The 26,495-nt window shown below is 44.9% G+C and overlaps 2 protein-coding genes and 1 non-coding gene across 5 annotated transcripts in view; 1 reads left to right on the forward strand and 2 right to left on the reverse strand.

The window, feature by feature from the left end:
- Positions 1–18,675, reverse strand: part of CASP8AP2 (caspase 8 associated protein 2) — a 39,636-nt gene extending 20,961 nt beyond the window's left edge. Inside the window, 5 exon segments of the mRNA XM_030929001.1 lie at positions 452–526; positions 1,075–1,175; positions 3,379–3,447; positions 7,976–8,058; positions 18,490–18,675. Of these exon segments, the coding sequence (XP_030784861.1) occupies positions 452–526; positions 1,075–1,175; positions 3,379–3,447; positions 7,976–8,030 (300 nt within the window). The 5' untranslated portion in view covers positions 8,031–8,058; positions 18,490–18,675.
- Positions 18,676–20,860: 2,185 nt separating this feature from the next.
- On the reverse strand, positions 20,861–20,964 carry LOC115897200. The gene has a single exon (XR_004057129.1). It is a non-coding gene; the product is annotated as a small nucleolar RNA U13 (small nucleolar RNA).
- Positions 20,965–23,127: 2,163 nt separating this feature from the next.
- The window catches only part of MDN1 (midasin AAA ATPase 1), a 188,307-nt gene continuing 184,939 nt past the window's right edge, over positions 23,128–26,495 (forward strand). For 2 of the 3 annotated variants that reach the window (XM_030928052.1, XM_030928051.1), the window contains exon 1: positions 23,128–23,498. In XM_030928052.1, coding sequence (XP_030783912.1) covers positions 23,397–23,498 — 102 coding nt within the window. In that variant the 5' untranslated portion in view covers positions 23,128–23,396. The remainder of the gene's footprint in view (positions 23,499–26,495) is intronic. The other variant, XM_030928050.1, reaches the window with a different exon arrangement.

The following is a 26,495-nucleotide window of genomic DNA, read 5'->3' on the forward strand; positions in this document are numbered from 1 at the left end:
CATTCAATTTCATCAATTCAGGAAATAATGCATACTTGCCACATTTGCTATTTCATTTAATACTAAAAGAAAGCTTTTTTATAAACTGTCAACATTTTAACATTTTAATTTCTATTTATAACAACTTTTTTTTTTTTTTTAAGTGATAGGGTCTTCCTCTGTCACCCAGGCTGGAGTGCAGTGGCACAATCACAGCTCACTGTAACTTCAAACTCCTGAGTTCAAGGGTCCTCCCTCCTCAGCCTCCTAAGTAGCAAGCACTACAGGGGGGCCATACACAGCTAATTGTTTTATTTTTTTGCAGAGATGAGGTTTCGCTACCTTGCCAAGGCTGGGCTCAAACTCCTGGCCTCAAGCAATCCTCCCACCTCTGCCTCTCAAAGTGCTGAAACTACTGGTGTGAGTCACTGTGCCCGGTAATTTGTTTTTTATGTTTTCATTTATACCCTACCTGTGTCTGTATTTCTTTAAACTTTTTCATCAGCTCTTTCATTTGCAGTTGACATTTTCCATATTCTACTTGCAACTATAAAATATAAAAGGATTAAGTATCATTCAAAATTATTTTCTTAGTTTAATTGGCATTTCAAAATATTTTAAAATTTGCAAATCAATTCACTAAGAAGGCAGATGAGGTCTACTTCTACCAGAAAGATTACCAGTTTTAAAGTTAAGCCTACAAATAATCTATTTTGTTTACTTTCACATTCAACATCCAAACCTTAAAATTCAAATATAGTAGAAAGAAATAGAAGTCTCAGGACATTTTATGCAACATATGATTTAACTTTGTACATTTCATGAAAAGAAAAAATGTTATAACACTGTTTGCCTGTTGAGGTTTTATACTCAGATGCTTAAATTGGGTCAAGCAAAATTATAACTAAATTTAGACAAGTATTCAGAAAACATTCCTTTAAAAAGCAGGTCTGAAGACAAAAACTGACTTAAATATTTATTAATCTAAGAGCTAAGTTCCTAAACAAAATATTTGTTCAAAACTAAGCAGCTGATTGCTCTTCAGAAGCTACAAAATAGTAAATAACTGTCCTTAATAATTGTAGCAACCCATACATCATTATATGTTGCCTCCTTTGCAGTTCCTTCTTCAGTCAGGATCTCTTCGTATAAGTCCAAACAATTTCTTGATGGTACACAGGATTTGGAAGCACTGTCTAAAAACAAACAAAAAAACCTTCCATTAAATTACTTGTCATACTTTTTTGTTTTGTTTTTTGAGTCTCACTCTGTCACCCACGCTAGAGTGCAATGGCAGTGGTGCAAATCTTGGCTCACTGTAGCGTCACCCTCCCAGGTTCAAGCCATTTTCATGCCTCAGCCTCCCAAGTAGCTGGGATTACAGGTGCACGCCCCCATGCCCCACTAATTTTTGTATTTTTAGTAGAGATGGTGAGATGGTGTTTCACCATGTTGGCCAGGCTGGTCTCGAACTCTTGACCTCAAGAAATCTACCTGCCTTGGCCTCTCAAAGTGAAAATATTTGTTACATTTTCTTTTTTTTTTTTTTTTTGAGACGGAGTCTCGCTCTGTCGCCCAAACTAGAGTGCAGTGGCCGGATCTCAGCTCACTGCAAGCTCCGCCTTTCGGGTTCACGCCATTCTCCTGCCTCAGCCTCCCGAGTAGCTGGGACTATAAGCGCCTGCCACCTCGCCCGGCTAGTTTTTTGTATTTTTTAGTAGAGACGGGGTTTCATCGGGTTAGCCAGGATGGTCTCGATCTCCTGACCTTGTGATCCGCCCGTCTCAGCCTCCCAAAGTGCTGGGATTACAGGCTTGAGCCACCGCGCCCGGCCTTATACTTTCTTTTTTTTTTTTGAGACAGAGTCTCCCTGTGTTGCCAGGCTGGAGTGCAGTCACACGATCTTGGCTCAATGCAACCTCCGCCTCCTGGGTTCAAGCGATTCTTCTGCCTCAGCCTCCCTGAATAGCTGGGACTATAAGCACATGCCACCACGCCCAGCTAATTTTTTTTTTTGTATTTTTAGTAGAAACGAGGTTTTGCCATGTTGGCCAGGCTGGTCTCCAACTCCTGACCTCAGGTGATCCGCCTGCCTCAGCCTTGCAAAGTGCTGGGATTACAGGCGTGAGCCACCGTGCCCAGCCTTGTTACACTTTTTGATATTTTGTCTACTTCAAAGATTATACATTTCTCCATCTCCTATACTTCATCCTACATTTCACATTTATACATTCCAAATTTATACTGATTTTACAGATGGACTACCAATTTACCTAAATGGTTGTTGTCAACCAAATTAGGTATGAAGATCATAACTGTTCAAAACTTTAAGAAACCTGGCCGGGCGCGGTGGCTCAAGCCTGTAATCCCAGCACTTTGGGAGGCCGAGACGGGCGGATCACAAGGTCAGGAGATCGAGACCATCTTGGCTAACACAGTGAAACCCCGTCTCTACTAAAAAATGCAAAAAAACTAGCCAGGCGAGTTGGCGGGCGCGTGTAGTCCCAGCTACTCGGGAGGCTGAGGTAGGAGAATGGCGTAAACCCAGGAGGCGAAGCTTGCAGTGAGCTGAGATCCGGCCACTGCACTTCGGTCTGGACCACAGAGCAAGGCTCTGTCTCAAAAAAGAAAAAAAAAAAAAAAAAAAAAAATCTGATTATGGAAAAGATTTCTAATTTGAATAGGTCATTAGATTCTCAGCATATCACTCTTACTGATACATTTAAAAATACTTATAGTAACTTACACTTTTCAAATGTTCTAATATCATATAACCTGCAAGAGTATGAGTGCAGTCAGGCATGGTGACCTATGCCTGTAATCCCAGCACTTTGGGAGGCTGAGGCGGGCAGATCACGAGGTCAGGAGATCGAGACTATCCAGGCTAACATGGTGAAACCTTATCTCTACTAAAAATACAAAAAAATTAGCCTGGGCGTGGTGGCACGTGCCTGTGGTCCCAGCTACTTGGGAGGCTGAAGCAGGAGAACCACTTGAACCCGGGAGGCGGATGTTGCAGTGAGCCGAGATTAAGCCACTGCACTTAATCCTGGTCGATAGAGTGAGACTCTGTCTAAAAAAAAGAGTATGAGTGAATAGTAACAGACACCAGTACTAGTTGTACTTAAATAGTAGAAAATGTTTTTGCACAAGGCTCAATCAAATCTGAGACCGAGATGAATAAACCTGTTTGCTATTTTGTTTTTCTGATCAAGCTTTGGTTAAGATTGGGTTCTGGAAGTTATCGTGGGGGAAAAAGAAAGAAAAGAATTACCTCAGTGTAATTACAAAGAATGGGCAAATTGTTTAGGAGCTATGATATACCAGGATTTGGTAACCACAAAACAAACACAATGAACTGACTAAAAAAATGAAACTATTTTTATGGAATTCACATACCAGAAACAGCACTGTCCAACCCAGCATATATGTCCAATGAGCCTTCATCATTGTTCTTAAGAGGAGAAGCTGCAAGAAAGGCAAAGACTAGTTAAAAATGACGTTAGGCACTGCGATTTTTCCATTCCTACACTGAAGGACCAGGAAAAGAAAGAGACTTAATAGTTTTGCTTTAAAAAAGAGATAAGCCAGGCACGGTGGCTCACGCCTGTAAACTCAGCACTTTGGGAGGCTGAGTCAGGCGGATTGCTTAAGCTCAGGAGATCAAGACCAGCCTGGACAACACAGTGTATCAAAAATAAAAATTTAGCCAGGTGTGGTGGCACATGGGAGGCTGAGGTGGACTGCTTGAGCCCAGAAGGTCAAGGCTGCAGAGAGCCATGACTCTGCCACTGCACTCCAGCCTGGGTGACAGTGCGAGATCCTGTCTCATATATATATATTCTACTGAAAGAGTTCCCATACCAGTTACAGCGGAGTAGTTTCTACGAAACCAATCCTCCTGCAGATAACTACTGTAAACACTAAATAAAATATTCGAAGCTATCTGAAGAGCTAGAGAACACCCTAAAGCAGGCAAAAACTGAAAGGGTAGTGACAACTGAAAGAAAATAGCACCTCCCAAGTTCCCTGTCCCCTTTTATTACTGCTTTTTGTAGAAAGACAGGCCCTAGTTGTAGCTATACTGGGCAGTGACAACTCAAGATAGAAACCTCCAGTCCTTTAGTAGCTTGAAGAACTGGAGAAAAGAATTTGTCATGATAACAGTGACTAGGACACGAAAGGGGAATTACAGAAATCCACAAAGAGCATTACCTAAATTCTGCCCAAATCTCTGGGTGACTCTCAAAAAAGGGTAGAACTCCAAAAAGCCAGCTAAACCTAAAACAGAGATTTCAGTTGCTATTACAGAAGGGACCGAATCGCAAGTTCAGCTAAGTTAAATATCTGCTAAAATTAAAAACAACTCTTCAGAGGAATGTTAACAGCATCCAGCCTCTCACATTTCATTTACAATGTTGACTATTCAATCCAAAGTTACTACATGGTGGCCAGGTGCAGTGACTCACACCTGTATTCCCAGCACTTTTGGAGGCCAAGGCCACAGGATTGCTTGAGCCCATGAGTTTGAGATCAGCCTAGGTAACATGGTGAGACTCTGTCTCTACAAAAAAATTAAATGAAAACTAGCTTGAGCATGGTGGCAGATGCCTGTAGTCCTGGCTACTCAGGAGACTGGGGCAGGAGGATGACTTGAACCTAGGAGGTCAAGACTGCAGTGAGCCATGTTCATGCGACTACACTCCAGCTTGGCTGACAGAGGAAGAACTTGTCTCCAAAAAAACCACACAGACAAGCACAAACTTACTACACAGAAAATCTCAGAAACAATGAAAAAGAACCAAAGGAAAAACCTACAACTGAAGATTACAATATGTAATATAAAAAGTTACTGGATGTGCTTGACAGGAGAACCACTGAACTTGAAGAGAGATCAACAGAAATTACCCAATCTGTAGATAGACAGACTTTCTTAAAAAAGAACTGAGTCTTAGTGACCTACATGATACTATCAAAAGTTCTCACATAATGTGTATCTGGAGTCCAGAAGCAAATAGAGAATGGGGAGAAACTGCTACTAGAAGGATACCAAAGAATGCTAGGACTGGAAATGGTAAATAAATGAGTAATCATAAAAGACTAAATTTTCGGCCGGGCGCGGTGGCTCAAGCCTGTAATCCCAGCACTTTGGGAGGCCGAGACGGGTGGATCACGAGGTCAGGAGATAGATACCATCCTGGCTAATACGGTGAAACCCCGTCTCTACTAAAAAATACAAAAAACTAGCCGGGCGAGGTGGCGGGCGCCTGTAGTCCCAGCTACTCGGAGGCTGAGGCAGGAGAATGGCGTAAACCCGGGAGGCGGAGCTTGCAGTGAGCTGAGATCCGGCCACTGCACTCCAGCCTGGGCGACAGAGCGAGACTCCGTCTCAAAAAAAAAAAAAAAAAAAAAAAAAGACTAAATTTTCTTCTTAATTTCTTTAAGATCCATAGAACTGTTACAGTAAACACTATAGTTTTTTTTTTTTTTTTTTTTTTTTTTTTTGAGACAGAGTCTAGCTTTGTTGCCCAGGATGGAGTGCAGCAGTGTGATCTCGGCTCGCTGCAACCTCCGCCCTCTGCCTCCCGGGTCCAAGCAATTCTCCGGCGTCAGCCTACAGCTGGGACTACAGGCGCACACTGCCACACCCGGCTAATTTTTTGTATTTTGGTAGAGACAGGGTTTCACCATGTTAACCAGGTTGGTTTTGAACTCCTGTGCTCAGGCAATCCACCCGCGTCGGCCTCCCCAAGTGCTGGGATTACAGGCGTGAGACACCACGCCCAGCCCAGTAAACACTAGCATTTTATTGTGGGGTTCATAACATGAAAGGCAAGGGTGCAGATAGATGCAACTATACATGCAAGATTCTATATTTCATGTAAAAAGGTACAATACTAGTAAACAGACTACAAAATGTTAAAGATGTATACACTTCCTCGAACAAGTACTAAAAATAATACAAAGAGGTACCGTGAAAAAGCTCATACATAAATGAAATGCAATTCAAAAAATACTCAAACATTACTAGCAGTTAGCACTAGTCCGAAAGGGAGAAAAAAATTTTATTTTATTTTTATTTATTTATTTTTTGAGACGGAGTCTCGCTCTGTCGCCCAGGCTGGAGTGCAGTGGCTTGATCTCAGCTCACCTGCAAGCTCCGCCTCCCGGGTACACGCCATCCTCCTGCCTCAGCCTCCCGAGTGGCTGGGACTACAGGCGCCCGCCACCACACCCGGCTAATTTTTTAATATTTTCAGTAGAGACGGGGTTTCACCGTGTTAGCCAAGATGGTCTCAATCTCTTGACCTCGTGATCCGCCCGTCTCGGCCTTCCAAAGTGCTGGGATTACAGGCGTGAGCCACCGCGCCAGGCCGAGAAAAAAATTTTAAATAAGTATATATTCAAATAATATTTGAAAGAAATCAGAAAAAATAACTGATGAGACAAATTAAACTCAAATATTAAAATGACCTAAATCCAACTACAATAATAAAGAACATTATTCACTGGAATAAAAATAGCAAATCAAATACAAAAGTATTTTATCAGTGTTAAATCTAATGAAACTGAAATTACACTGTGGTTATATAAGAGAACCAACCTTTTCTTATGAAGTACATACTGAAATACTTAGGGGTAAGGGACCATAAGGTATGCAACTTACTCTCAAATGGGTCATGAAAAAAAAATGGGTGTGCATCTAGACGTGTGTGTGTGTTTACAAAGAAAGAGTCTAGGCTGGCGAGGTGGCTCACGCCTGTAATCCCAACACTTTGGGAGGCCGAGGCAGGTGGATCACCTGAGGTCAGGAGTTAGAGAACAGCCTGGCCAACATGGTGAAACCCCGTCTCTACTAAAAATACAAAAATTAGCCAGGCATGGTGGCAGGCGCCTGTAATCTCAGCTACTCAGGAGGCTGAGCCAGGAGAATTGCTGGAATTCAGGAGACGGAGGTTGCAGTGAGCTGAGATTGCAACATTGCACTCCAGCCCAGGCCAACAACAGTAAGACTCTATCTCAAAAAAAAAAAAGAAATTCTATTTTATGAGCTTATTTTACTACCAGGTATTGACAGTTATTTATTTATTTTTCAAACTAATCATCCATTGTGACTATCAATTTTTTTTTTGAGACAGAGTCTCACTCTGTCGTCCAGGCTAGAGTGCAGTGGCTGAAATTACAGGCACATGCCACCACGCTTGGCTAATTTTTGTATTTTTAGTAGAGATGGGGTTTCACCATGTTGGTCATGCTGGTCTCAAACTCCTGACCTCGTGATCCACCCGGCTCGGCCTCCCAAAGTATTGAGATTATAGGCATGAGACACCACACCTGGCCCAATTTTTTCCTGAACAACAAACAACCATCAGTGCATTTACTGGAAATATTAACTTCAAGAGTAACAACGACCTATCTTATATATTTTTACATATAATAATAAAAATCATTATCATTCATATTAGTAAAATCACTAATTTGACTACATTCTGAAGCTTGAAAGCATACAGTAAGTTCACACTTATTAAGCATTCCCATGTACCAGGCATTTTATTGTATTAATTCATTTATGTATAGAGAAAAAAGGCTGATAATGACTGTGTTTCCAATGAGAATAGGTAAATGATTTTGTAATTTAAAAAGTAAAGTTAGGCAAGGCATAGTGGCTCACACCTGTAATCCCAACACTTTGGGAGGCAAAAAGGGAGGGTTGCTTGAGTCCAAGAATTACAGACCAGCCTAGACCACATAGTGAAACCTTGTCTCTACAAAAAATAAAATGATTAGATGGCCGTGGTGGCATGTGCCTGTAGTCCTAGCTACTCAGGAGGCTGAGGCGAGAGGATCCCTTGAGATCCGAAGTCTGAAGTCATAGTGAGCTATTGATGGCGCCACTGCACTCCACCCTGGGCAAGTGGGGGAGACCCTGTCTCATTAAAAAAAAACCAAGAAAACAAAAAAGTAAATTAGAAAGACAATTAAAAGTAGCTCTTACCGGAAAAGACATCAAATAAACTTGTTCCATCACCATTGTCATCATCTGCTGCCATGATCCTATTTTCTTTTGAAAGTCACCACCTATGGTATTAAATATTTTAAAATTTCCACTGTTAAAATAAACCTCACAATTCAGAGAATAAACCTAGCTTCAAAACAAAAAGCAATTTTCAAATTTGGACACATTGAAAAAGCTCACTCTCTATCATTCTTTGTTTTTGGAGACAAAGTCTCACTCTGTCGTTCAAGTTGGAGTGCAGTGGCTTGATCTCCGCTCACTGCAACCTCTGCCTTCTGGGTTCAAGCGATTCTCGTGCCTCAGCCTCCCGAGTAGCTGGGATTACAGAGTAGCTGGGATTACAGGAGTGCACCACCATGCCTGGCTAATTTTTGTAATTTTAGTGAAACAGGGTTTTGCCTGTCTGCCATGTTGGCCAGGCTGGTCTTGAACTCCTGGCCTTAAGCAATCCACCCACCTCAGACTCCCAAAGTGCTGGGATTACAGGCATGAGCCCCCGTGCCTGGCCTTTCTCTCTACCATTATTAAAAGCAGATTTGTGTTATCAAAAAAAGTGCCTAATACTTTCTAGTAAAAAGTCAAAACTATAAAACAAAAATTTTAAACTTGTTAATATGGCTAGGCATGATGGCTCATGCCTCTAATCTCAGCACTTTGGGAGGTCAAGTCAGGTGGATCACCTGAGCCCAGGAGTTTGAGACCAGCCTGTGCAACATGGTGAAACCCCATCTCTACAAAAAATACAAAAATTAGCCAACTGTAGTAGCCTGTGCCTGTAGTCCCAGCTACTTGGGGGCTGAAACAGGCGGATCACTTGAGCCTGGCAGGCAAAGGTTGCAGTGAGCCGAGATAGTGCCATTGCACTGCAGCCTGGGTGACAGAGTGAGACCCTGTCTCAAGAAAAAAAAAAAAATTGTTAATATCATTAAGCTATGTACAAAGTAAATGATGCTAATTTTATAAAACAGACCAAAATACAAATTAACTTTTTTTTTTCTTTAGACAGAGTTTCGCTCTTGTTGTCCAGGCTAGAGTGCAATGGTGCAACCTCGGCTCACCACAACCTCCACCTCCCGGGTTCAAGCAATTCTCCTGCCTCAGCCTCCCAAGTAGCTGGGATTACAGGCATGCACCATCATGCCCAACTAATTTTGTATTTTTAGTAGAGATGGGGTTTTTCCATGTTGGTCAGGCTGGTCTCGAACTCCCGACCTCAGGTGAACAACTGGCCTCAGCCTCCAAAAGTGCTGGGATTATAAGCCTGAGCCACCGCACCCGGCCAAATTAACTTTTGCACTAAAATAAGAACCATCACTACTATCACAACACACACATGCACACACAAACACATACATATTAGTACTAACAAGAAATACTGATACCAAAAAAAGGTAATCACTTAGACCAAATAGAAAAATGGTCAAAAAACACAGACAAATCTTTAAAAAAAAAAAACCAAAGCTTTTGAAACTAAAAGATGTTTGACTTCACTAAACACAAATTAAAACAATGAGATATGCCATGCTGTATAGGAAAGTGTTGGCATAGCCAGGCATGGCTACTTATTGTTCGAAAGGCTGCTCACTAAGACCCTTGGCTGGAGTTTAAGAACTCAAATTTCAGGAGGGTTCCCACAATTTCCAGACCAATAAGAAGTGGCTCGATGTGCCTAAACTGTTCATACACACAATTTGGTTTATCATAAACACCTGTATCCTTCTGGGAGTCTTAAAATTTTAGTACATGACAGGCAGAGGTGGCCTATGTGACCAGCACCCAGTAAAAAGCCTGGGCACTGAGTCTCCAACATGCTTCCCAGGTAGACAACATTTCACACCTGCTATCACTAGTTGCTGGGGGAACAAACAGTTAAGGGCATGACTCCACTGGGAGCAAAACCATGGGAACTTTAACGTGGTTTCCTCTAGACTTTACCCCATGGACCTTTTTTCCCTTTGGTGATTGTGCTTTGCATCCTTTCATTGTAATAAATCATAGCTGTGAGTACAACTACATAGTGAATTTTATAAGTCTGGAAAATCATCAAACTTAGGGGTGGTGCTCGGGACTCCTGACACATGTTTTCACCAATAACATAGTAAGACAAGCAAATAACAAACAGTTTGATAGTACACTAGGTTGACAAAGGTATGGGAAAAGAGGTACTCTCATAGCTCTCTTAAGTGTACTCTGGTAAAAGCTCTGTGAAAGCAATTTGGTAACAGCTTTGATTTGATTAAAAATTTGATGAAATCTTTAAGTGCAATACTCTGTCCTAACAATTTCACATCTAATAATCTGTTACTAGTGTTGTTTATGGTAAAACTAGAAACAACATAAGAATCCAAAACAGTAAAAAAACAAAAACAGGCCGGATCGCAGTGGCTCACGCCTGTAATTCCAGCACTATGGGAGGCGGAAGATGGCGGATTAACTGAGGTTAGGAGTTCGAGATCAGCCTGGCCAACATGGTGAAACCTCGTCTCTACTAACTACAAAAATTAGCTGGGCGTGGTGGCAGGTGCCTGTAATCCCAGCTACTTGGGAGGCTGAGGCAGGAGAATCACTTGAACCCAGAAGGTGGAGGCTGCAGTGAGCCAAGATTGCGCCACTGCACTTCAGCCTGGGCAACAAGAGTGAAACTCCATCTCAAAAAAAAAAAAAAAAAAAAAAAAAAAAAAAAAAAACGGGCCTCTCTTCACTAACTTATCTGGGATCCTCTAATCTGTCAGTAAAACCCAATGAATGACGCTTATGGCCACTGAACTATGGCCACTCTGGCCACTTGGGGCTATGAAATTATTAGCAAGCCTGCACCTGCATACTTCTGCTCCCACCAATTGAGATATATGCTTATGTAGTGGAGGGTGTATGTCTGCTGCCTGAATCCTGAAGGACAGGAGATGAGCCAAGACCATGGTGCCAGGCTGAAGAGCCAGTGCCCCTGAGAACCCAAACATTCCGGAGAGTATTTGAGAACCTACCAAGAAAAACAGTCTCATCGCTTAAATACAGTAGGCAATGAGCCAGAAAGTTAGCTTAAAAACAGTTTACAGACAAAAGGGCAGCATGGATCTCTAAAGCTGTCCTGCTGCCATCCAGAGTGCCCTTGTAAAAAATAAACTTATTAGTCCTAATAAATGTATCTATTCACCAAGCTGGACTCGTCTGAATCATTCTTTGGTCTCCTGGCTCCCTCTTAGTTTGGGGGAAGGTTTTCTATATACGATTCTGGGTTTTTCTCAAAGCTTACCAATGTATATTTATTGTCAAATCCAATTATGCCCATTTTCATATTTTTCTAAATCACAACATGATGAAAGATCACATTACCAAAGGGAGTTATTTTCTACTGAAAACTAAGCAGAATGCTGTGGAAAGATAGGTAGCAAAACACACACACACACACACCTGCATGTCAAATCAAGTGCAGAAAAAATGATCCAAAGTACTAGGGGAGAAAATCTAGTCTATACTCATATCAATTAAAAAGTATCTAAGTTTTTTTTTTTTAAAAAAGACAGAGTCTCCCTCTGTCACCCAGGCTGGAGTGCAGTGGCACAATCACAGCTCACTGCAACCTCCCTGGGCTCAAGCAAGGACAAAACAAAAACTGAAAATCATGGGCAATGTCTTATGGGTGTAGTTCATGCCAGAAAGATGTCAACACTCTCATCATTGGATTCATATTCAAAGATAAGATCATGGTTCTACCACAAGAGATAAATAAAATCAAGGTGTATTATCTTTTTTCCTCCATTGCTCACATTCCTTAATCTAACATTTGTTTCAATTAGCTCATTTGATTAACTGTTATAAAATAGCCTGCACAATTACAAAAAGCACAAATAACATAATCACGTTTGGTAACTAACATAACTGACTCTGCAAAGCAAAATTCAACTGGTGAAATCAGATAGAGGTTTCCTAATGAGAAATCTACTAGTAGTAGCTGTAAGCTGTCACATGGAGAGGGGAGCATTAGTCATGGGGTTTCCTCTCAGAATAATGGAGAATCTAATGATTTGGTTAAAGAGATCAAATAGATCAAAGCTTTCCCTGCACTATTATTTCATACAGCTTTAGTTTATACTAATGACAGGTATTACTTAAAAAAAAAAAAGTGTGGTAACTCACACCTGTAATTTCAGCACTTTGGGAGTAAGGTGGAAGGACTGCTTGATCTTAGGAGTTTGGGACCAGCCTGGGCAACATGGCAAAACCACATCAAAACAAAAAAAAATACAAACAAACGGGCTGGGCACAGTGGCTCATCCCTGTAATCCCAGCACTTTGGGAGGCCAAGGTGGGTGGATCACAAGGTCAAGAGTTTGAGACCAGCCTGGCCAACATGGTGAAACCCTGTATCTACTAAGAATACAAAAATTAGCCAGGCATGGTGGTGCGTGCCTGTAATCCCAACTAGGCTGAGGCAGGAAAATCACTTGAACTCGGGAGGTGGAGGTTGCAGTGAGCTGAGATGGCGCCACTGCACTCCAGCCCGGCCGACTGAGCAAGACTCTTGTATACATTCTAGCTCCGTTATTTACTGTCTCAAGGTCTCCAAAATCCCAAGGTTCAATTAAATTAGGCTCATGTTTGCAAACACTTCTTGACACGATCTCCCCACATCTGTTCCTCACGACATCTATCTATAAGTTCACAATCAAGTATGGGTGTGAACACCCACAAAACAGAACATGTGAAGGCAAGATCAGAATGTGAGAATAAAGTGTAGAAAGTCACAGGCTCGGAGGGTACAGTGAACCAAGATCGTGCTACTGTACTCCAGCCTGGATGACAGTGAGACTCTCTCTCAAAAAAAAAAAAAAGTCAGGGGATGTATTACATGATTAAGATACTTGGATTCCATCTAGAAGGGAATGGGGGAACCAGTGAAGGTTTTTAAAGCAGGGGAATATAATGATCAAATCTGCATCTTAGAAGTTTAACTCTGGCAAGAGTCTGGAAAATATGAGTGGGAAGGGAGATATAAAAGGCTACCAAAACAAGGCAGAAGACAAAGAGGTGTCACTCTAAGTTCTTAGTAGTGGAAATAAAAATAAGAAACAGATCTTGGCTGGGCATGGTGGTTCATGCCTGTAATTCCAACATTTTGGGAGGCTGAGGCAGGAGGATTGCTTGTGCACAGTTCAAGACCAGCCTGGGCAACACAGTGAGACTCTGTATCTACAAAAAATAGAAAAGTTAGCTGGGTGTGGTGGCACATGCTTCCGGAGGCTGCAGTGAGCTGTGACTGCACCACTGCACTCCAGCCTGGGTCAAAGAGCGAGACTGTCTCAAAACAAAACAAAACCAAAAAACCCACAAAACACTAAAAACAGATCTGAGAGGTAGTCAAGATTTAATGGAAAGTGTATTCATATGGCCAGTCTTCCCCCATTTCAAATTGTTCTTCAAACCTCAGTATGAGTTATTTTCGAAATGTAAACATGATCGTGTTCCCAACTCTGCTTAAACCCTTCAGTGCCTAGGCTGGATGCAGTGGCTCATGCCTGTAATCCTAGCACTTTGGGAGGCCGAGGCGGGCGATCACCTGAGGTCATGAGTTTGCGATCAGCCTGGCTAACATGATGAAACATCATCTCTACTAAAAATACAAAAATTAGCCAGGCGTAGTGGCGCATGCCTGTAATCCCAGCTACCTGGAAGGCTGAGGCAGGGGAATTTCTGGAAGCTGGGAGGGGGAGGCTGCAATTAGCACAGATCGTGCCACTATACTCCAGTCTAGGGGACAGGGCACTTTGTCTCAAAAAAAACAAAAGAAGGCCCGGCGCGGTGGCTCAAGCCTGTAATCCCAGCACTTTGGGAGGCCGAGACGGGCGGATCACGAGGTCAGGAGATCAAGACCATCCTGGCTAACCCAGTGAAACCCCGTCTCTACTAAAAATACAAAAAACTAGCCCGGCGAGGTGATGGGCGCCTGTAGTCCCAGCTACTTGGGAGGCTGAGGCAGGAGAATGGCGTGAACCCGGGAGGCGGAGCTTGCAAGTGAGCTGAGATCCGGCCACTGCACTCCAGCCCGGGTTACAGAGCAAGACTCCGTCTCAAAAAAAAAGAAAAAAAAAAAACAACAAAAGAAAACAAAACCCCTTCAGTGCTTCCTGCTGATTTCAGGATAAAAAACAAATTCTGAGGCCAGACGCAGTGGCTCAAGCCTGTAATCCCAGCACTTTGGAAAGCCGAGGCAGGCAGATCACCTTTGTTCAGGAGTTCGAGACCAGCCTGGCCAACATGGTGAAACACCATCTCTACTAAAAATACAAAAATTGGCCAGACATGGTGGCTCACACCTGTCATCCCAGCTACTTGGGAGGCTGAGGCAGAAGAATCAGTTGAACCTGAAAGGAGGTTGCAGTGAGCCGAGATCACGCCACTTAACTCCAGCCTGGGCAACAAAGAGAGACTCCGTCTCAAAAAACAAAGGAAATATATAATATATACACTTTATTTTTTTTTGAGTCTCACTGTGTCGCTCAGACTGGAGTGCAGTGGCACAATCTCTGCTTACTGCAACCTCTGCCCTTCGAGTTCAAGCGATTCTCCTGCCTCAGCCTCCCGAGTAGCTGGGATCACAGGCGCCTGCCGCCGCGCCCAGGTAATTTTTTGTATTTTTAGTAGAGACGGCGTTTCACCATCTTGACCAGGCTGGTCTTGAACTCCTGACCTCATGATCCACCTGTCTCAGCCTCCCAAAGTGCGGGGATCACAGGTATGCGCTACCGTACCCGGCCCTATATATACACTTCCAATGTGTAACTTTTGTATGCTGAGTGGTACATTTCTTTATTTTTTTCACTTTTGAGTGAATTAATAAGGTATAATTAATTGTGTCTTGACTTTTAAAACAAATTTTTAGATGGAGGCAACTGGGATGTTTGTGATGATAAGACATCCTTGACCTGTATTTAAATTGGTTTGAATTGCAGATATTCATTATTGAATTTACTCCTATTTTCTCATATTTTGGAAAAGACACCTGAACAATAAATGAATCCTGGATAGCATACTCTCCTTCAAACAATGAAGTGATATTAATACTTGCCTGCAGGAGATGCATACTACAGGAGAGCCCTTAGACTATGTCAGGCCACACTATGAACCTCCCCCCACCCTCCATTTTTCTCCTTTGTGTTTCTGTTACTGTACTAACGTTGTGGATAAATGACACTGAAATTCTGCATAATGTGAACAGGATAAACTATTTATAAATTGAAAAAAAAAACAACAACAAAAAGAACCATGGGGCTTCTGCAGGGAATACTCTTTCCTCAATATTCTACTTTCACTTAGCTCTTCTTTGATATTTTGCTTGTCATTTTGAGTCTCCCCTGTCCACCCTCTCTTCCCACTAAGTCAGGCCTTCTGTTATATACTCTTACCCCATTGTGTCCTTTCCCTACATGACCTCTTCTTGAAGTTCATGATTCCATTTTTGTGGGAATCCTGGAGAAATGTCCATCTCACCCAATGGACCACCCAGTGGTTCTCCATAAAGACTAGGACCATCTCTGTTCTGTTCCCCAGCTCTCACTGTATCCCTTGCTCTCAGCAGGCCTAGCAGAATGGCAAGTAATAAAAGAATATCTGTTGAATTAATGAAATTCCCAGTTTGTTAAAGACGATTTTCATGTTTCTAGCTATCAAGGACAGTCATGCTTTAACAGCAATGGAGAACCAGTGAAGTCATGTTATCTGCAGGACATCCAGATAAAGATGTCTAACAGCAGCGGGGGGCGGTGGCTTATGTCTGTAATCCCAGCACTTTGGGAGGCTGAGGCAGGCGGATCACGAGGTCAGGAGTTCAAGACCAGCCTGACCAACATGGTGAAACCCCGTCTCTACTAAAAATACAAAAAAATTAGCTGGGCGTGGTGGTGCGCACCTGTAATCCCACTACTCGGGAGGCCGAGGCAGGAGAATTGCTTGAACCCAGGAAGGGGAGGTTGCAGTGAGCCGAGATCACGCCACTGCACTCCAGCCTGGGTGACAGGGCAAGATTCCATCTCAAAAAGAAAAGAAAAAAAAAAGGCCGGGTGTGGTGGCTCATGCCTGTGATCCCAACACTTTGGGAAGCTGAGGCTGGCGGATCACCTGAGGTCAGGAGTTCGAGACCAGCCTGGCCAACATGGTGAAACCCCAATCTCTACTAAAAATACAAAAATTGGCTGGGCATGGTGGCGTGTGCCTATAATTCCGGTTACTCCAGAGGCTGAGACAGAAGAATTGCTTGAACCTGGGAGGCAGAGGTTTCAGTGAGCTGAGATCGTACCACTGCACTCCAGCCTGGGCAACAGAGCAAGACTCCATCTCGGGGTGGGGGGGAGGTGTCTAACAGGTGGAAATGTCATACAGAAAAGGCATGGTAGGTATTATGATTTGGGACTCATTAGCACCTTAGTGATAGGTGAGATTACACTCTTGAAATCACATAGGCCAGTGATTCTCCTGGAAGGAGAGGAAGAAGAAAAATGTATCAGAATCTCTTGGGAAATGGGTCTTTTTCACTTTCCCTCACCTTCTCCCATTTGAGGATCTCAATATATGAGAGTTGCTACCGATAGAAGTGATGCACCTGTGAAAGTGTAGAGGCAAAATTTTCAAAGTTGAGAACCATCATGCTGAAAAAGAGTTTGTACTGGGAGGCCAAGGCAGGCGGATCACCTGAGGTCAGGAGTTCAAGACCAGCCTGGCCAACATGGTGAAACCTCATCTGTACTAAAAATACAAAAATTAGCCAGACATGGTGGCACACACTTATAATCCCAGCTACTGGGGAGGCTGAGGCAGGAGAATTGCTTGAACCTGGGAGGCGGAGGCTGCAGTGATCTGGGATCATGCCACTGCAACTCCAGCCTGGGCGACAGAGTAAGACTCTGTCTAAAAACAAAATGTTTGTAAGCAGATTTATTCATACATAATCTTTTCTGGAACAATTCCAATAGATTCAGATGTGAAAGCAAAGTAAGACAGAAGAAGGATCACGCAGCCTTTTGTCAGGTAGTCTGAAGGAAGTTTTCTTTTCAAAATTGAGAGAATGTGGCCGGGCGTGGTGGCTCACACTTGTAATCCCAGTACTTTAGGAGGCTGAGGGCAGTCTGATCACTTGAGCCCAGGAGTTCGAGACCAGCCTGGGAAACATGGCAAAACCCAGTCTCTACAAAAAATACAAAAATTAGCCAGGCATGCTGGTGCGCACCTGTAGTTCCAGCTACCTGGAAGGCTGAGGTAAGGATTGCTTGAGCCCAGGAGGTCAAACCTGTAGTGAGCCGAGATCTTGCCACTGCACTCCAGCCTGGGCTATAGTCTCAAAAAAAAGAAAAAAAAAATCACTACAAAACTGAGATTGTGTCCTTATTGTAGACGCTAAAAGATAAAAAATAAAATTTAGAGAAAAACACACAAGCATTTGTAGAGAAAAACAGGAAAAAGCCAGAGGAGACAGACGGTCTGTATTTTTACGCTCATGGGAAAGGCTAATACTAATACAGCAAGACCCCAGAAGAAAATGTGAGGGGCAAACACTAACAAAAGCTATCACATATGGCACATTTACTATGTTCCAGGTACTAACCTAAATGTTCTAAATACATTATTCACTTAGTTTAAATCCTCCCAGAGTTCTATGAGGTCCATATTATCTATCTTTTTTCCCATTTTACAGATGAGGAAAACACAGACGATCAAGAAATTGCACAAGGCAACCAGCTGGTAAGTGGCAGAGCTGAAATTAGACCCCAGGTCTGTCTGTAAAGCAAGATGGCCAAAATCAAGAATATTCAATGCAATATAAATGTTTTTGGAAAGAAGACCATCTCTTGTAAAACGGAATGCCAGGAAAAGATAATTGGAGGGCATAGCGGGAACAGGAGGGCAGATGGGAGAATCCCTGCCATGAAAGCCTCTGTTCCCCCTCCAATCAAAGAGGCGCTGAGGAAGATGGGAGGAAGGGCCTCGAGGAGAGGCGAAATGTTTGCTGGTGGAGATGTGGAGAACGGAAAAAGACCAAGGAAGAGTCGAAGACAACTTGATGCCTGAAGTACAAACGCTCAGCTCCTGCGAATTCTACATTCACATCTGAGTTAGGGCCTACTATGTGCTAGGGATGAATCTAGGCGCTGCAAAAATGAAAATAAACTTATTTAGGCATGTTGGTTTGATGCCTAAATAAACGTTTCAGAAACAATCAACATCAACGATCACCTGACACTCCAGGAAACCCATTTCTCCAAAGAACTCCATCTGAAAGCTTTTAAGAGTATATTCCAAAGAGAGACTGGATGGTGGGGGGGAGGGGCAGGACGAGCGGCCGAAGGGACAATTCCTGGACGCGCCCGCCCATAGCCCCCCTCCAGACCCTCTCGAGGGACGACGGAGGGACGCAGGGAGCAAGTCCTGAAGCTGCACCGGGGACGGAGGGAACGTGGCTACCTGCGCAGCCAGACGTCAGGCGCGGCCCTTCCCCGACCTACTTGGCCGCTCCAGATGGACTCCCTCTGACTCTCTGGCTTCGCAGGGACCGCCGACCTCCACTCGGGGAACTACCGCGCCATGCAGCCTCTTCCTTAGCAGTCCCTCACGGACCGGGCCCCTACAGCAACTTACCCGCCCGGCCCGGCCCAAGACAACCCGGTTCCTTTCTGCCCACCGAGGTCTCCCTGGCATCTCCACCAATACCAGAGCGCAATCAGGGTACGGAGGCGGGACTGAGTGCCTACGGCCAATCATATCAGACGCAAAGCACGTCGCAGCGCCCACAACTAGTTCCCGCCTTTGGAAGGGAAAAAAAAAAACACGGTTGGCGCCAAACTCCAGTAATCTTCGTAGGGCTTTAAGAGAAAGAGGCGGGGTGTAAGGTGGCGGGGAAGGCGACGGGGCGAGTCTTCAATACGGAAGGGGCTGACCTGAGTAGAGGTAGGGGCCTGGCTTGAGAGAAGCTCTTTAATGAAAGAGACAGGAAACCTTGAGAAGTCTGTCATTTATTTAATCCTTTACTCTTAAAATTCTGCTGTCAGCTGCGTGCTAGGTAAAGTGCTGGGCTCGATTACGATGAATAAATTTGTTCCCTGCCCTCAGATGCGTTCCTGGATGATAGGCAGACAAACAACTTAGCTTCAGATGTTGGGAGCCTTAAGGAGGGGATACTAGTCTAGCGAGGCAGGAGAGAGAAGAGCTTGTTAGAGGGTGGAATACCTGACTTGTCTTATAGAACCTATAGTAATGGGGGGTGCCGGTAGGTCTAGCCTCAGGAGCTTAGCCCGCGCATTGATAGGTGCGAAAATGAGGCCACCTTCCTCGCTACTTATAGTCTGTCTATATTCATCCCTACCCAATTCCTCTTGGTTGTCCACTTAGCTTTTTTTTAATTTTCGCTTTGTCGGTCAGGCTGGAGCGCAGTGGCGCGATCTTGGCTCCCTGCAATTTCCACCTCCCGGGTTCGACAGATCCACCCTACTTCTGTCTCCAGAGTAGCTGGGACCACAGATGCAACCACCACCCCTGCTGTTTTGTTTGGTTGTGTTTTTTTCTGAGATGGAGTTTCACTCTTGTTGCCCAGGCTGGAGTGTTATTGCGCGATCTCAGCTCACTGCAACCTCCGCCTCCCGGGTTCAAGTGATTCTCCTGCCTCAGTCTCCCGAGTGGCTGGGACTGCAGGAACGTGCTACCACGCCCAGCTAATCTTTGTATTTTTAGTAGAGACAGGGTTTCGCCATGTTGACCAGGCTGGTCTCGAACTCCTGTCCTCAGGTGATCCACCCGGCTCGGCCTCCCAAAGTGCTGGGATTACAGGCGTGAGCCACTGTGCGGGCAATTCTTTTTAAAATTAGGTGGACTATTCTGAGGAAGAGACACTTGTCATCATCTTCTATTTAGTTACCCAGTGGTGCAATTCACATATGAGAGGCAGGATACATTTTTAAATTTCTCCATTTATCAGCTTTCAAGATTGACTTATTACTCTCCAAAGGCAACAAATTTTTAAAATTATTAGTATATATTCATGGGCTAAACTAATAGGTTTTGATTCATTATAATTGTTATCTTTATTAAAGCTCAGATTGTATCATCTTTGGTCAATGGTAGCATCTACAAGTTGATGCCCAAGTTCTCTTTACATGACACTCATAATTTTTTTCAAAAATATTAATTTTCAGAGGTCACCAATGGCTGTTGGGTGGGCACCGCCAGCAGAGAAAGTAGCGTAAGACTTAAGAGAGCTTAAGACATTTAAGACCAGGCATGGTGGCTCATGCCTATAATCCCAGCACTTTGGGAGGCCAAGGCTGGAGGATTGTTTGAGCCCAGGAGTGGGAGACCAGCCTGGGCAACATAGGGAGACCTTGTCTATTTAAAAAAAAAAAAAAAGAAAAAGAAGAGCTGGGCATGGTGGTGCATGCCTGTAATCCCTGTACTTTGGGAGGCCGAGGTGGGTGGATTACTTGAAGTCAGGAGTTCGAGACCAGCCTGGCCAACATGGTGAAACCCTGTCTCTACTAAAAAATACAAAAAATTCGCCAGGTATGGTGGTGCATGCCTGTAATCCCAGCTACTCCAGAGACTCCAGAGGATGAGGCAGGAGGATTGCTTGAACCCAGGAGGCAAAGGTTGCAGTAAGCCAAGATCGCCACTTCACTCCAGCCTGGGTGACAGAGTGAGACTCTATCAAAAAAAAAAAAAAAAAAAAAAATTTGGGTGTGGTAGCAGGTTCCTGTAGTCCTAGCTACTCAGGAAGATTGCTTGGGCCCAGGGGTTCAAGGTTACATTGAGCTATGATTGCACCAGTACACTCTAGCCTGGGCGAGAGAGTTAAGACCCTGTTTCTAAAATATATACATATTTTTATATCAGACAGGTAATATACTGAGGTCATAACATGGTTTGAGGGAGGCACATATTACACATGTGTGTGAAAACTCAATCATCATGCTTATGAACTACAAAAGGATCAAAGATACTATTTTTTTTAGTGCAAAATTTCAAACATACACAAAAGTAGAAAGAAGAGTACAATAGGCTGGGTGTGGTGGCTTACCTCTGTAATCCCAGCACTTTGGGATGTCGAGGGGGGGTGGATTACCTGAGGTCAGGAGTTCGAGACAAGCCTGGCCAACATGGTGAAACCCTGTCTCTACTGAAAATACAAAAGAAAAAATTAGCTGGGTGTGATGGTGCATGCCTGTAGTCCCAGCTACTTGGGAGGTTGAAGCAGGAGAATAGCTTGAACCCAGGAGGTGGAGGTTGCAGTGAGCTGAGATTGTGTCACTGCACTCCAGTGTGGGTGACAAAGCGAGACTCCGTCTCAAAAAAAAAAAAGAAAGAAGAGTACGATAAACTCCTATTACCCAATATCTGGTTTCAATAATTACTAATACACTGTCAACCTTATTTCATGTATACTACATATGCTCTATTCCTTCCTTATCATCATTATTTTTCTTTATTATTTTGAGACAGAATCTGGCTCTGTTGCCCAGGCTGGAGTGCAATGGCGGGATCTCAACTCACTGCAACCTCTGCCTCCCAAGTTCAAGTGATTCTTCTGCCTCAGTCACCCACATAGCTGGGATTACAGGCATTTGCCACCATGCCTGGGTAATTTTTGTACTTTGTTTTGTTTTTTGAGACGGAGTCTCACTCTGTTGCCCAGGTGGGAGTGCAGTGGCACGTTCTCGGCTCACTGCAACCTCTGCCTCCCGGGTTGGAGTGATTCTCCTGCCTCAGCCTCCCAAATAGCTGGGACTACAGGCATGTGCCACCACGCCCGGCTAATTTTTGTATTTTTAGTAGAGACGGGGTTTCACCATGTTGGTCAGGCTGATCTCGAACTCCTTATCTTGTGATCTGCCTGCCTCGGGTAGTGCTGTGATTACAGGCATGAGCCACTGCGCCCAGCCCACAAGTGCACTTTTAATGTTATGGACGCTATTTTTTTTATGACTTCCAGAATATTCTATAACTTACACCCCATAGTTTAATATTCCCAATTGAACATTTTCTTCCAATATCTGTATTAAGAAATCTGCAAGGGGTGTCTTTGTCACACTTATGTGAGGATTTCCGTAGGCTAGAGTCCTACAAGGGGAATTGCTGGGGCAGAATGTTAACTAGTTAGGTATGAGCAGAGCAGCAGAGCGCTCCCCACCCCACATACACCAGGACTATTGGGCGACAAATGAAATGATGGTCAGGCGGTTCTTAACTGTTTCTCTAACGTTCACCGGCGCCAGCGAAAGGCAGTCTCCTAATAGAAAACACCTGAAACTGATCAGTAGCTTCCCAATAAGATCTCAGGAGTGGGGAGAAGCAGTGCAAGTTCCCGAAAGTATGCCAACATATAAAACCTCAAGTCAAGAGGTCAAGCTGCGCACTTGGTTTCTCAAGGCGCCTGCTTGGCCGTCTTCCAAGTTGTACTTTCCTCCTTTTCTTTCCGTCCTGTTCTAAAGCTTTTTGATAAATTTTTCTACTCTGAAATTTGCCTAGGTCTCTCATTCTGCCTCATGCCCTTCGTGGAATTCTTTCTTCTGAGGAGGCAAGAACTAAGATTACTGCTGACCCCTACCTACGCACGGGGTAACTGCCACCGCTAACAAGAAGGGTAGAATCAGCTTTTCTTTTCTTTTTTCGAGACAGAAAAGTCTGCTCTGTCGCGCGGCTGGAGTGCAGTTGCACGATCTCGGCTTACTTTTGTAACCTCCGCCTCCCGGGTTCAAGCGATTCCCCTGCCTCAGCCTCCCGAGTAGCTGGGACTACAGGCGCGCGCCACCACGCCCGGCTAATTTTTGTATTTTTAGTAGAGAAGGGGGTTTCACTATGTTGCCCAGGCTGGTCTCGAACTGCTAACCTCAAATGATCTGCCCGCCTCCGCCTCCCAAAGTGCTGGGATAAAGACATGCGCCACCGCGCCCGGCTGAGAATCAGCTTTTCTCTCACATCTGATCTTTCCCTGTGTTCAGGCAGAAGGAAGGCACGGTGGGCTGAGAATCACACGCCCCCACTCTTTCCTCCCCGGCCTAACGCACTCTTCGCTCTGTTCCGCCACGTGCTGAATTCGCGAGCCCCCATCACTGATGCATCCAAACCAACTAGATTTTTGCTTCCATTTCCCTCCCGGAAAAGGCGGGACAGCGAAGACCGGCGTTTCCGCCGCTGAGAGGCAGAGGCCGGGAGGGCGCCGCGTAGCCGTCCCGAGCTGATGACGTCAAACGCCGTGTGCTCACCCACGTGTGGTGCAGCTCTCCTGGTGTCCGCGCTGGAGCGGAGGACGCCTTTCCTGGGGGCGTAGTTGGTGGCTGCTCGGGCACTGGGACTTCGGCGGCTTGGGGACGCTGGCCGCGAAGTAGGGAGCGCAGGTGGCCGCTCGGGGTGAGAGCCGTGGGTCATGGAGCACTTCTTGCTGGAGGTGGCAGCCGCGCCGCTGCAGTTAATCGCAGCCAAGAACGAGAAGAGCCGCAGTGAGTTGGGCAGGTTCTTGGCCAAGCAGGTAAGACGTGAAGGGAGAGGGAAAGCGCCGGACCGACTGGGTCGCCCCACTAGTAAGCTTCCTGCGCTCCCCTGCCGAGAGTCACCGCTTTAAGGGGAGAGTGGTGCGGCCTCCGGTCAAGCTGGCTCCCACCTCTGGGCTGGCGCAGGTCGTGGAGGTTTCCGAGCGTGTTTGAGGCGATTGGAAGGAGTCTTTTGTTTTTCTCTGGAGGAGCCTTCCAGTACTCTTCCCACCGCCTCTCACCCCTATGCATGCGCTTTGGCTGCTTGTGGCAGAGGTGGCCTTCCGAAAGGAATGTGGTTTGTTTTTCTGAAATTGAGGTTGCGTTTCTGCGGTTTTGACAAATGTACGTATTACCTAAGTGTGCGTAGTCCAGCCACTCCTGTTAGTTTGGGTGAACCACTGACAAATATTGATTGCATTCCTGCTGTGCGTAAGGAACGGTGTGGCGCTGTGAGAAAGTGGATAAATTCGTTGATGTCTGCCATGAGGGAAATTTGCATCTATTTTTGGAGACAGTTCGTAAACACTTAAAACAGCTGAAGGACAAAGCAAGACAGCGAATACTAACTGTAACTGTACGAATTATGAGGTTAACTAGAGTTTTCTGGGAAATGGGTCTTCGGGCTTTTAAGAACCTTCTCATTGACTCCTACCTGAGTTGAAGACTTTTTTTTTTTTTTTTTTTTTGAGACAGAGTCTCGCTCTGTTGCCAGGCTGGAGTGCAGTGGCGCGATCTCGGCTCACTGCACCCTCCTCCTCCCGGGTTCAAGCGATTCTCCTGCCTCAGCCTCCCGAGTAGCTGGGATTACAGGCGCACGCTCCCACGCCCAGCTAATTTTTGTATTTTCGTTAGATACGGGGTTTCACCATGTTGGCCAGGGTGGTCTCGATCTTTTGACCTCGTGATCCGCCCGCCTCGGCCTCCCAAAGTGCTGGGATTACAGGCGTGAGCCACGGAGCAGGTGTGTGTGGTCCCAGGTACTTGGGTCCCAGGTGTGGCTAATTAATTTTTTTTTTTGAGACAGAGCCCCACTCTGTCGTCCTGAGTGGAGTGCAATGGCCCACCATCTCAGCTCACTGCAACCTCCACCTCCCGGGTTCAAGCGATTCTTCTGTCTCAGCCTCCCGAGCAGCTGGGATTACAAGCGTGCGCCACCATGCCTGGCTAATATTTTGCATTTTTAGTAGAGACAGGGTATCACTGTGTGGGTCAGACTGGTCTCAAACTCCTGACCTCAGATGATCCACCCACCTCAGCCTCCCAAAGTGCTGGGATTACAGGCGCGAGCCACGGTGCCCTGCCCTAAAGTATTTTTTTGATGTATCTCCAGCCCAATTGTTCTGGGGAGTGGGGCCAATTTTGCTCCCAGGGACAAATCTGGAGACCTTTATGGTTATCACAACGGTTCATTATGGGGCGCTACTAGCATCTAGTGCCTCAAGGCCAGGGATGCCGCCAAGCATTCTGTTATGTATGGGACAACCCCCTACAACAGAGTTATCCATCGTAAATGGCAGTGGTGCAAAATTAAGAAAGAAATCCTGCCCCAGCCTGGTTGTTCAGTCTCTGCTCAGGGCTTGCTATTTCAGCAACACTAAGCTGCCTGCAATGACCGCAGGTTGTTACCCTCTACTGTTGTTGACTGGAGTCACCTCCCATTGTTAACTTCTGTTGTTATTTATTGTCTCGGTCATTCCTTGCCATTACTTGCCTCATTGACTTTGCATTTCCTTTCCTTAGAAGGCTGCATCTCTCTTCTGTGCCCTGCTCAGTTAACTTGTTTGTTCTGGAAGACTGCTTTTGAAATGGTTTTCCCCAGGAAGACTTTTCCTCTTCCTCTTAACCTTTGTTTCAACTATCTGTCAGTAGTTGATTGAGAGTATGTCCAGAGAAGGGGACTGTGTAGCTGTAGTGTCCAGTACAGTGTCTGATATGCAGGAGGCAGTAAATGTTTATTGAACAGATTAATGTACTCACAATTTGTGATAGTTTTGTCGATGGAAAGTGTCAAACTCTAAAATATTTTAAGAGATTTATTCTGAGCTAAGTGTGAGTGACCATGGCTCATGACACAGCCCCAGGAGATCCCGAGAACATACGCCCAAGGTGATCGGGTTACCGCTTGGTTTTATACATTTTAGGAAGACCTAAGACATCAATCAGTACATGTAAGACGTACATTGGTTTGGTCTGGAAAGCTGGGACAACTCGAAGGGTGAGAGGGGCGGTCTTCCAAGTCACAGGTGGATTCAAAGATTTGCTGACTGGCAATTGGTTGAGAGTTTATTTAAATCCCTGGAATCAATAGAATGGAGTGTCTGGGTTAAGATAGGGGTGTGGAGGCCAGGTGCAGTGGCTCACACCTGTAATCCCAGCACTTTGGAAGACCAAGGCAGGTGGGTCACAAGGTCAGGAGATCGAGATCATCCTGGCTAACATGGTGAAACCCCGTCTCTACCAAAAATATAAAAAATTAGCCGGGCGTGGTGGTGGGTGCCTATAGTCCCAGCTACTCTGGAGGCTGAGGCAGGAGAATGGCGGGAACCTGGGAGGCGGAGCTTGCAGTGAGCCCAGATTGCACCACTGCACTCCAGCCTGGGCAACAGAGCGAGACTCCATCTAAGGGGGGGGAAAAAGGGTTGTAGAGACCAAGGTTCATATTATGCAAATGAAGCCTCCAGGTAACAGGTTTCAGAGAGAATAGTTTGCAAATGTTTCTTTAAAAATTTTTTTTAAATTATTTTTTAAAGTGATAGGATCTTACTCTGTTGTCCAGACTGGTCTGGAACTCCTGGGCTCAAGTGATCCACTTACCTCAGCCTCCCAAAGTGCTGGGATTATAAGCCTAGCCTATAAATGTTTTTTTTTCTCCAGATGTAGTCTCCTTTCCCCCCACCCCCAAATGGAGACGGAGCCTTGCTCTGACACCTAGGCTGGACTGCGGTGACGCGATCGCAACTCACTGCAACCTCTGCCTCCCGGGTTCAAGCAGT

Source organism: Rhinopithecus roxellana, chromosome 4, assembly GCF_007565055.1.
Source record: "Rhinopithecus roxellana isolate Shanxi Qingling chromosome 4, ASM756505v1, whole genome shotgun sequence".
NCBI classification, from domain to species: Eukaryota; Metazoa; Chordata; class Mammalia; order Primates; family Cercopithecidae; genus Rhinopithecus; species Rhinopithecus roxellana.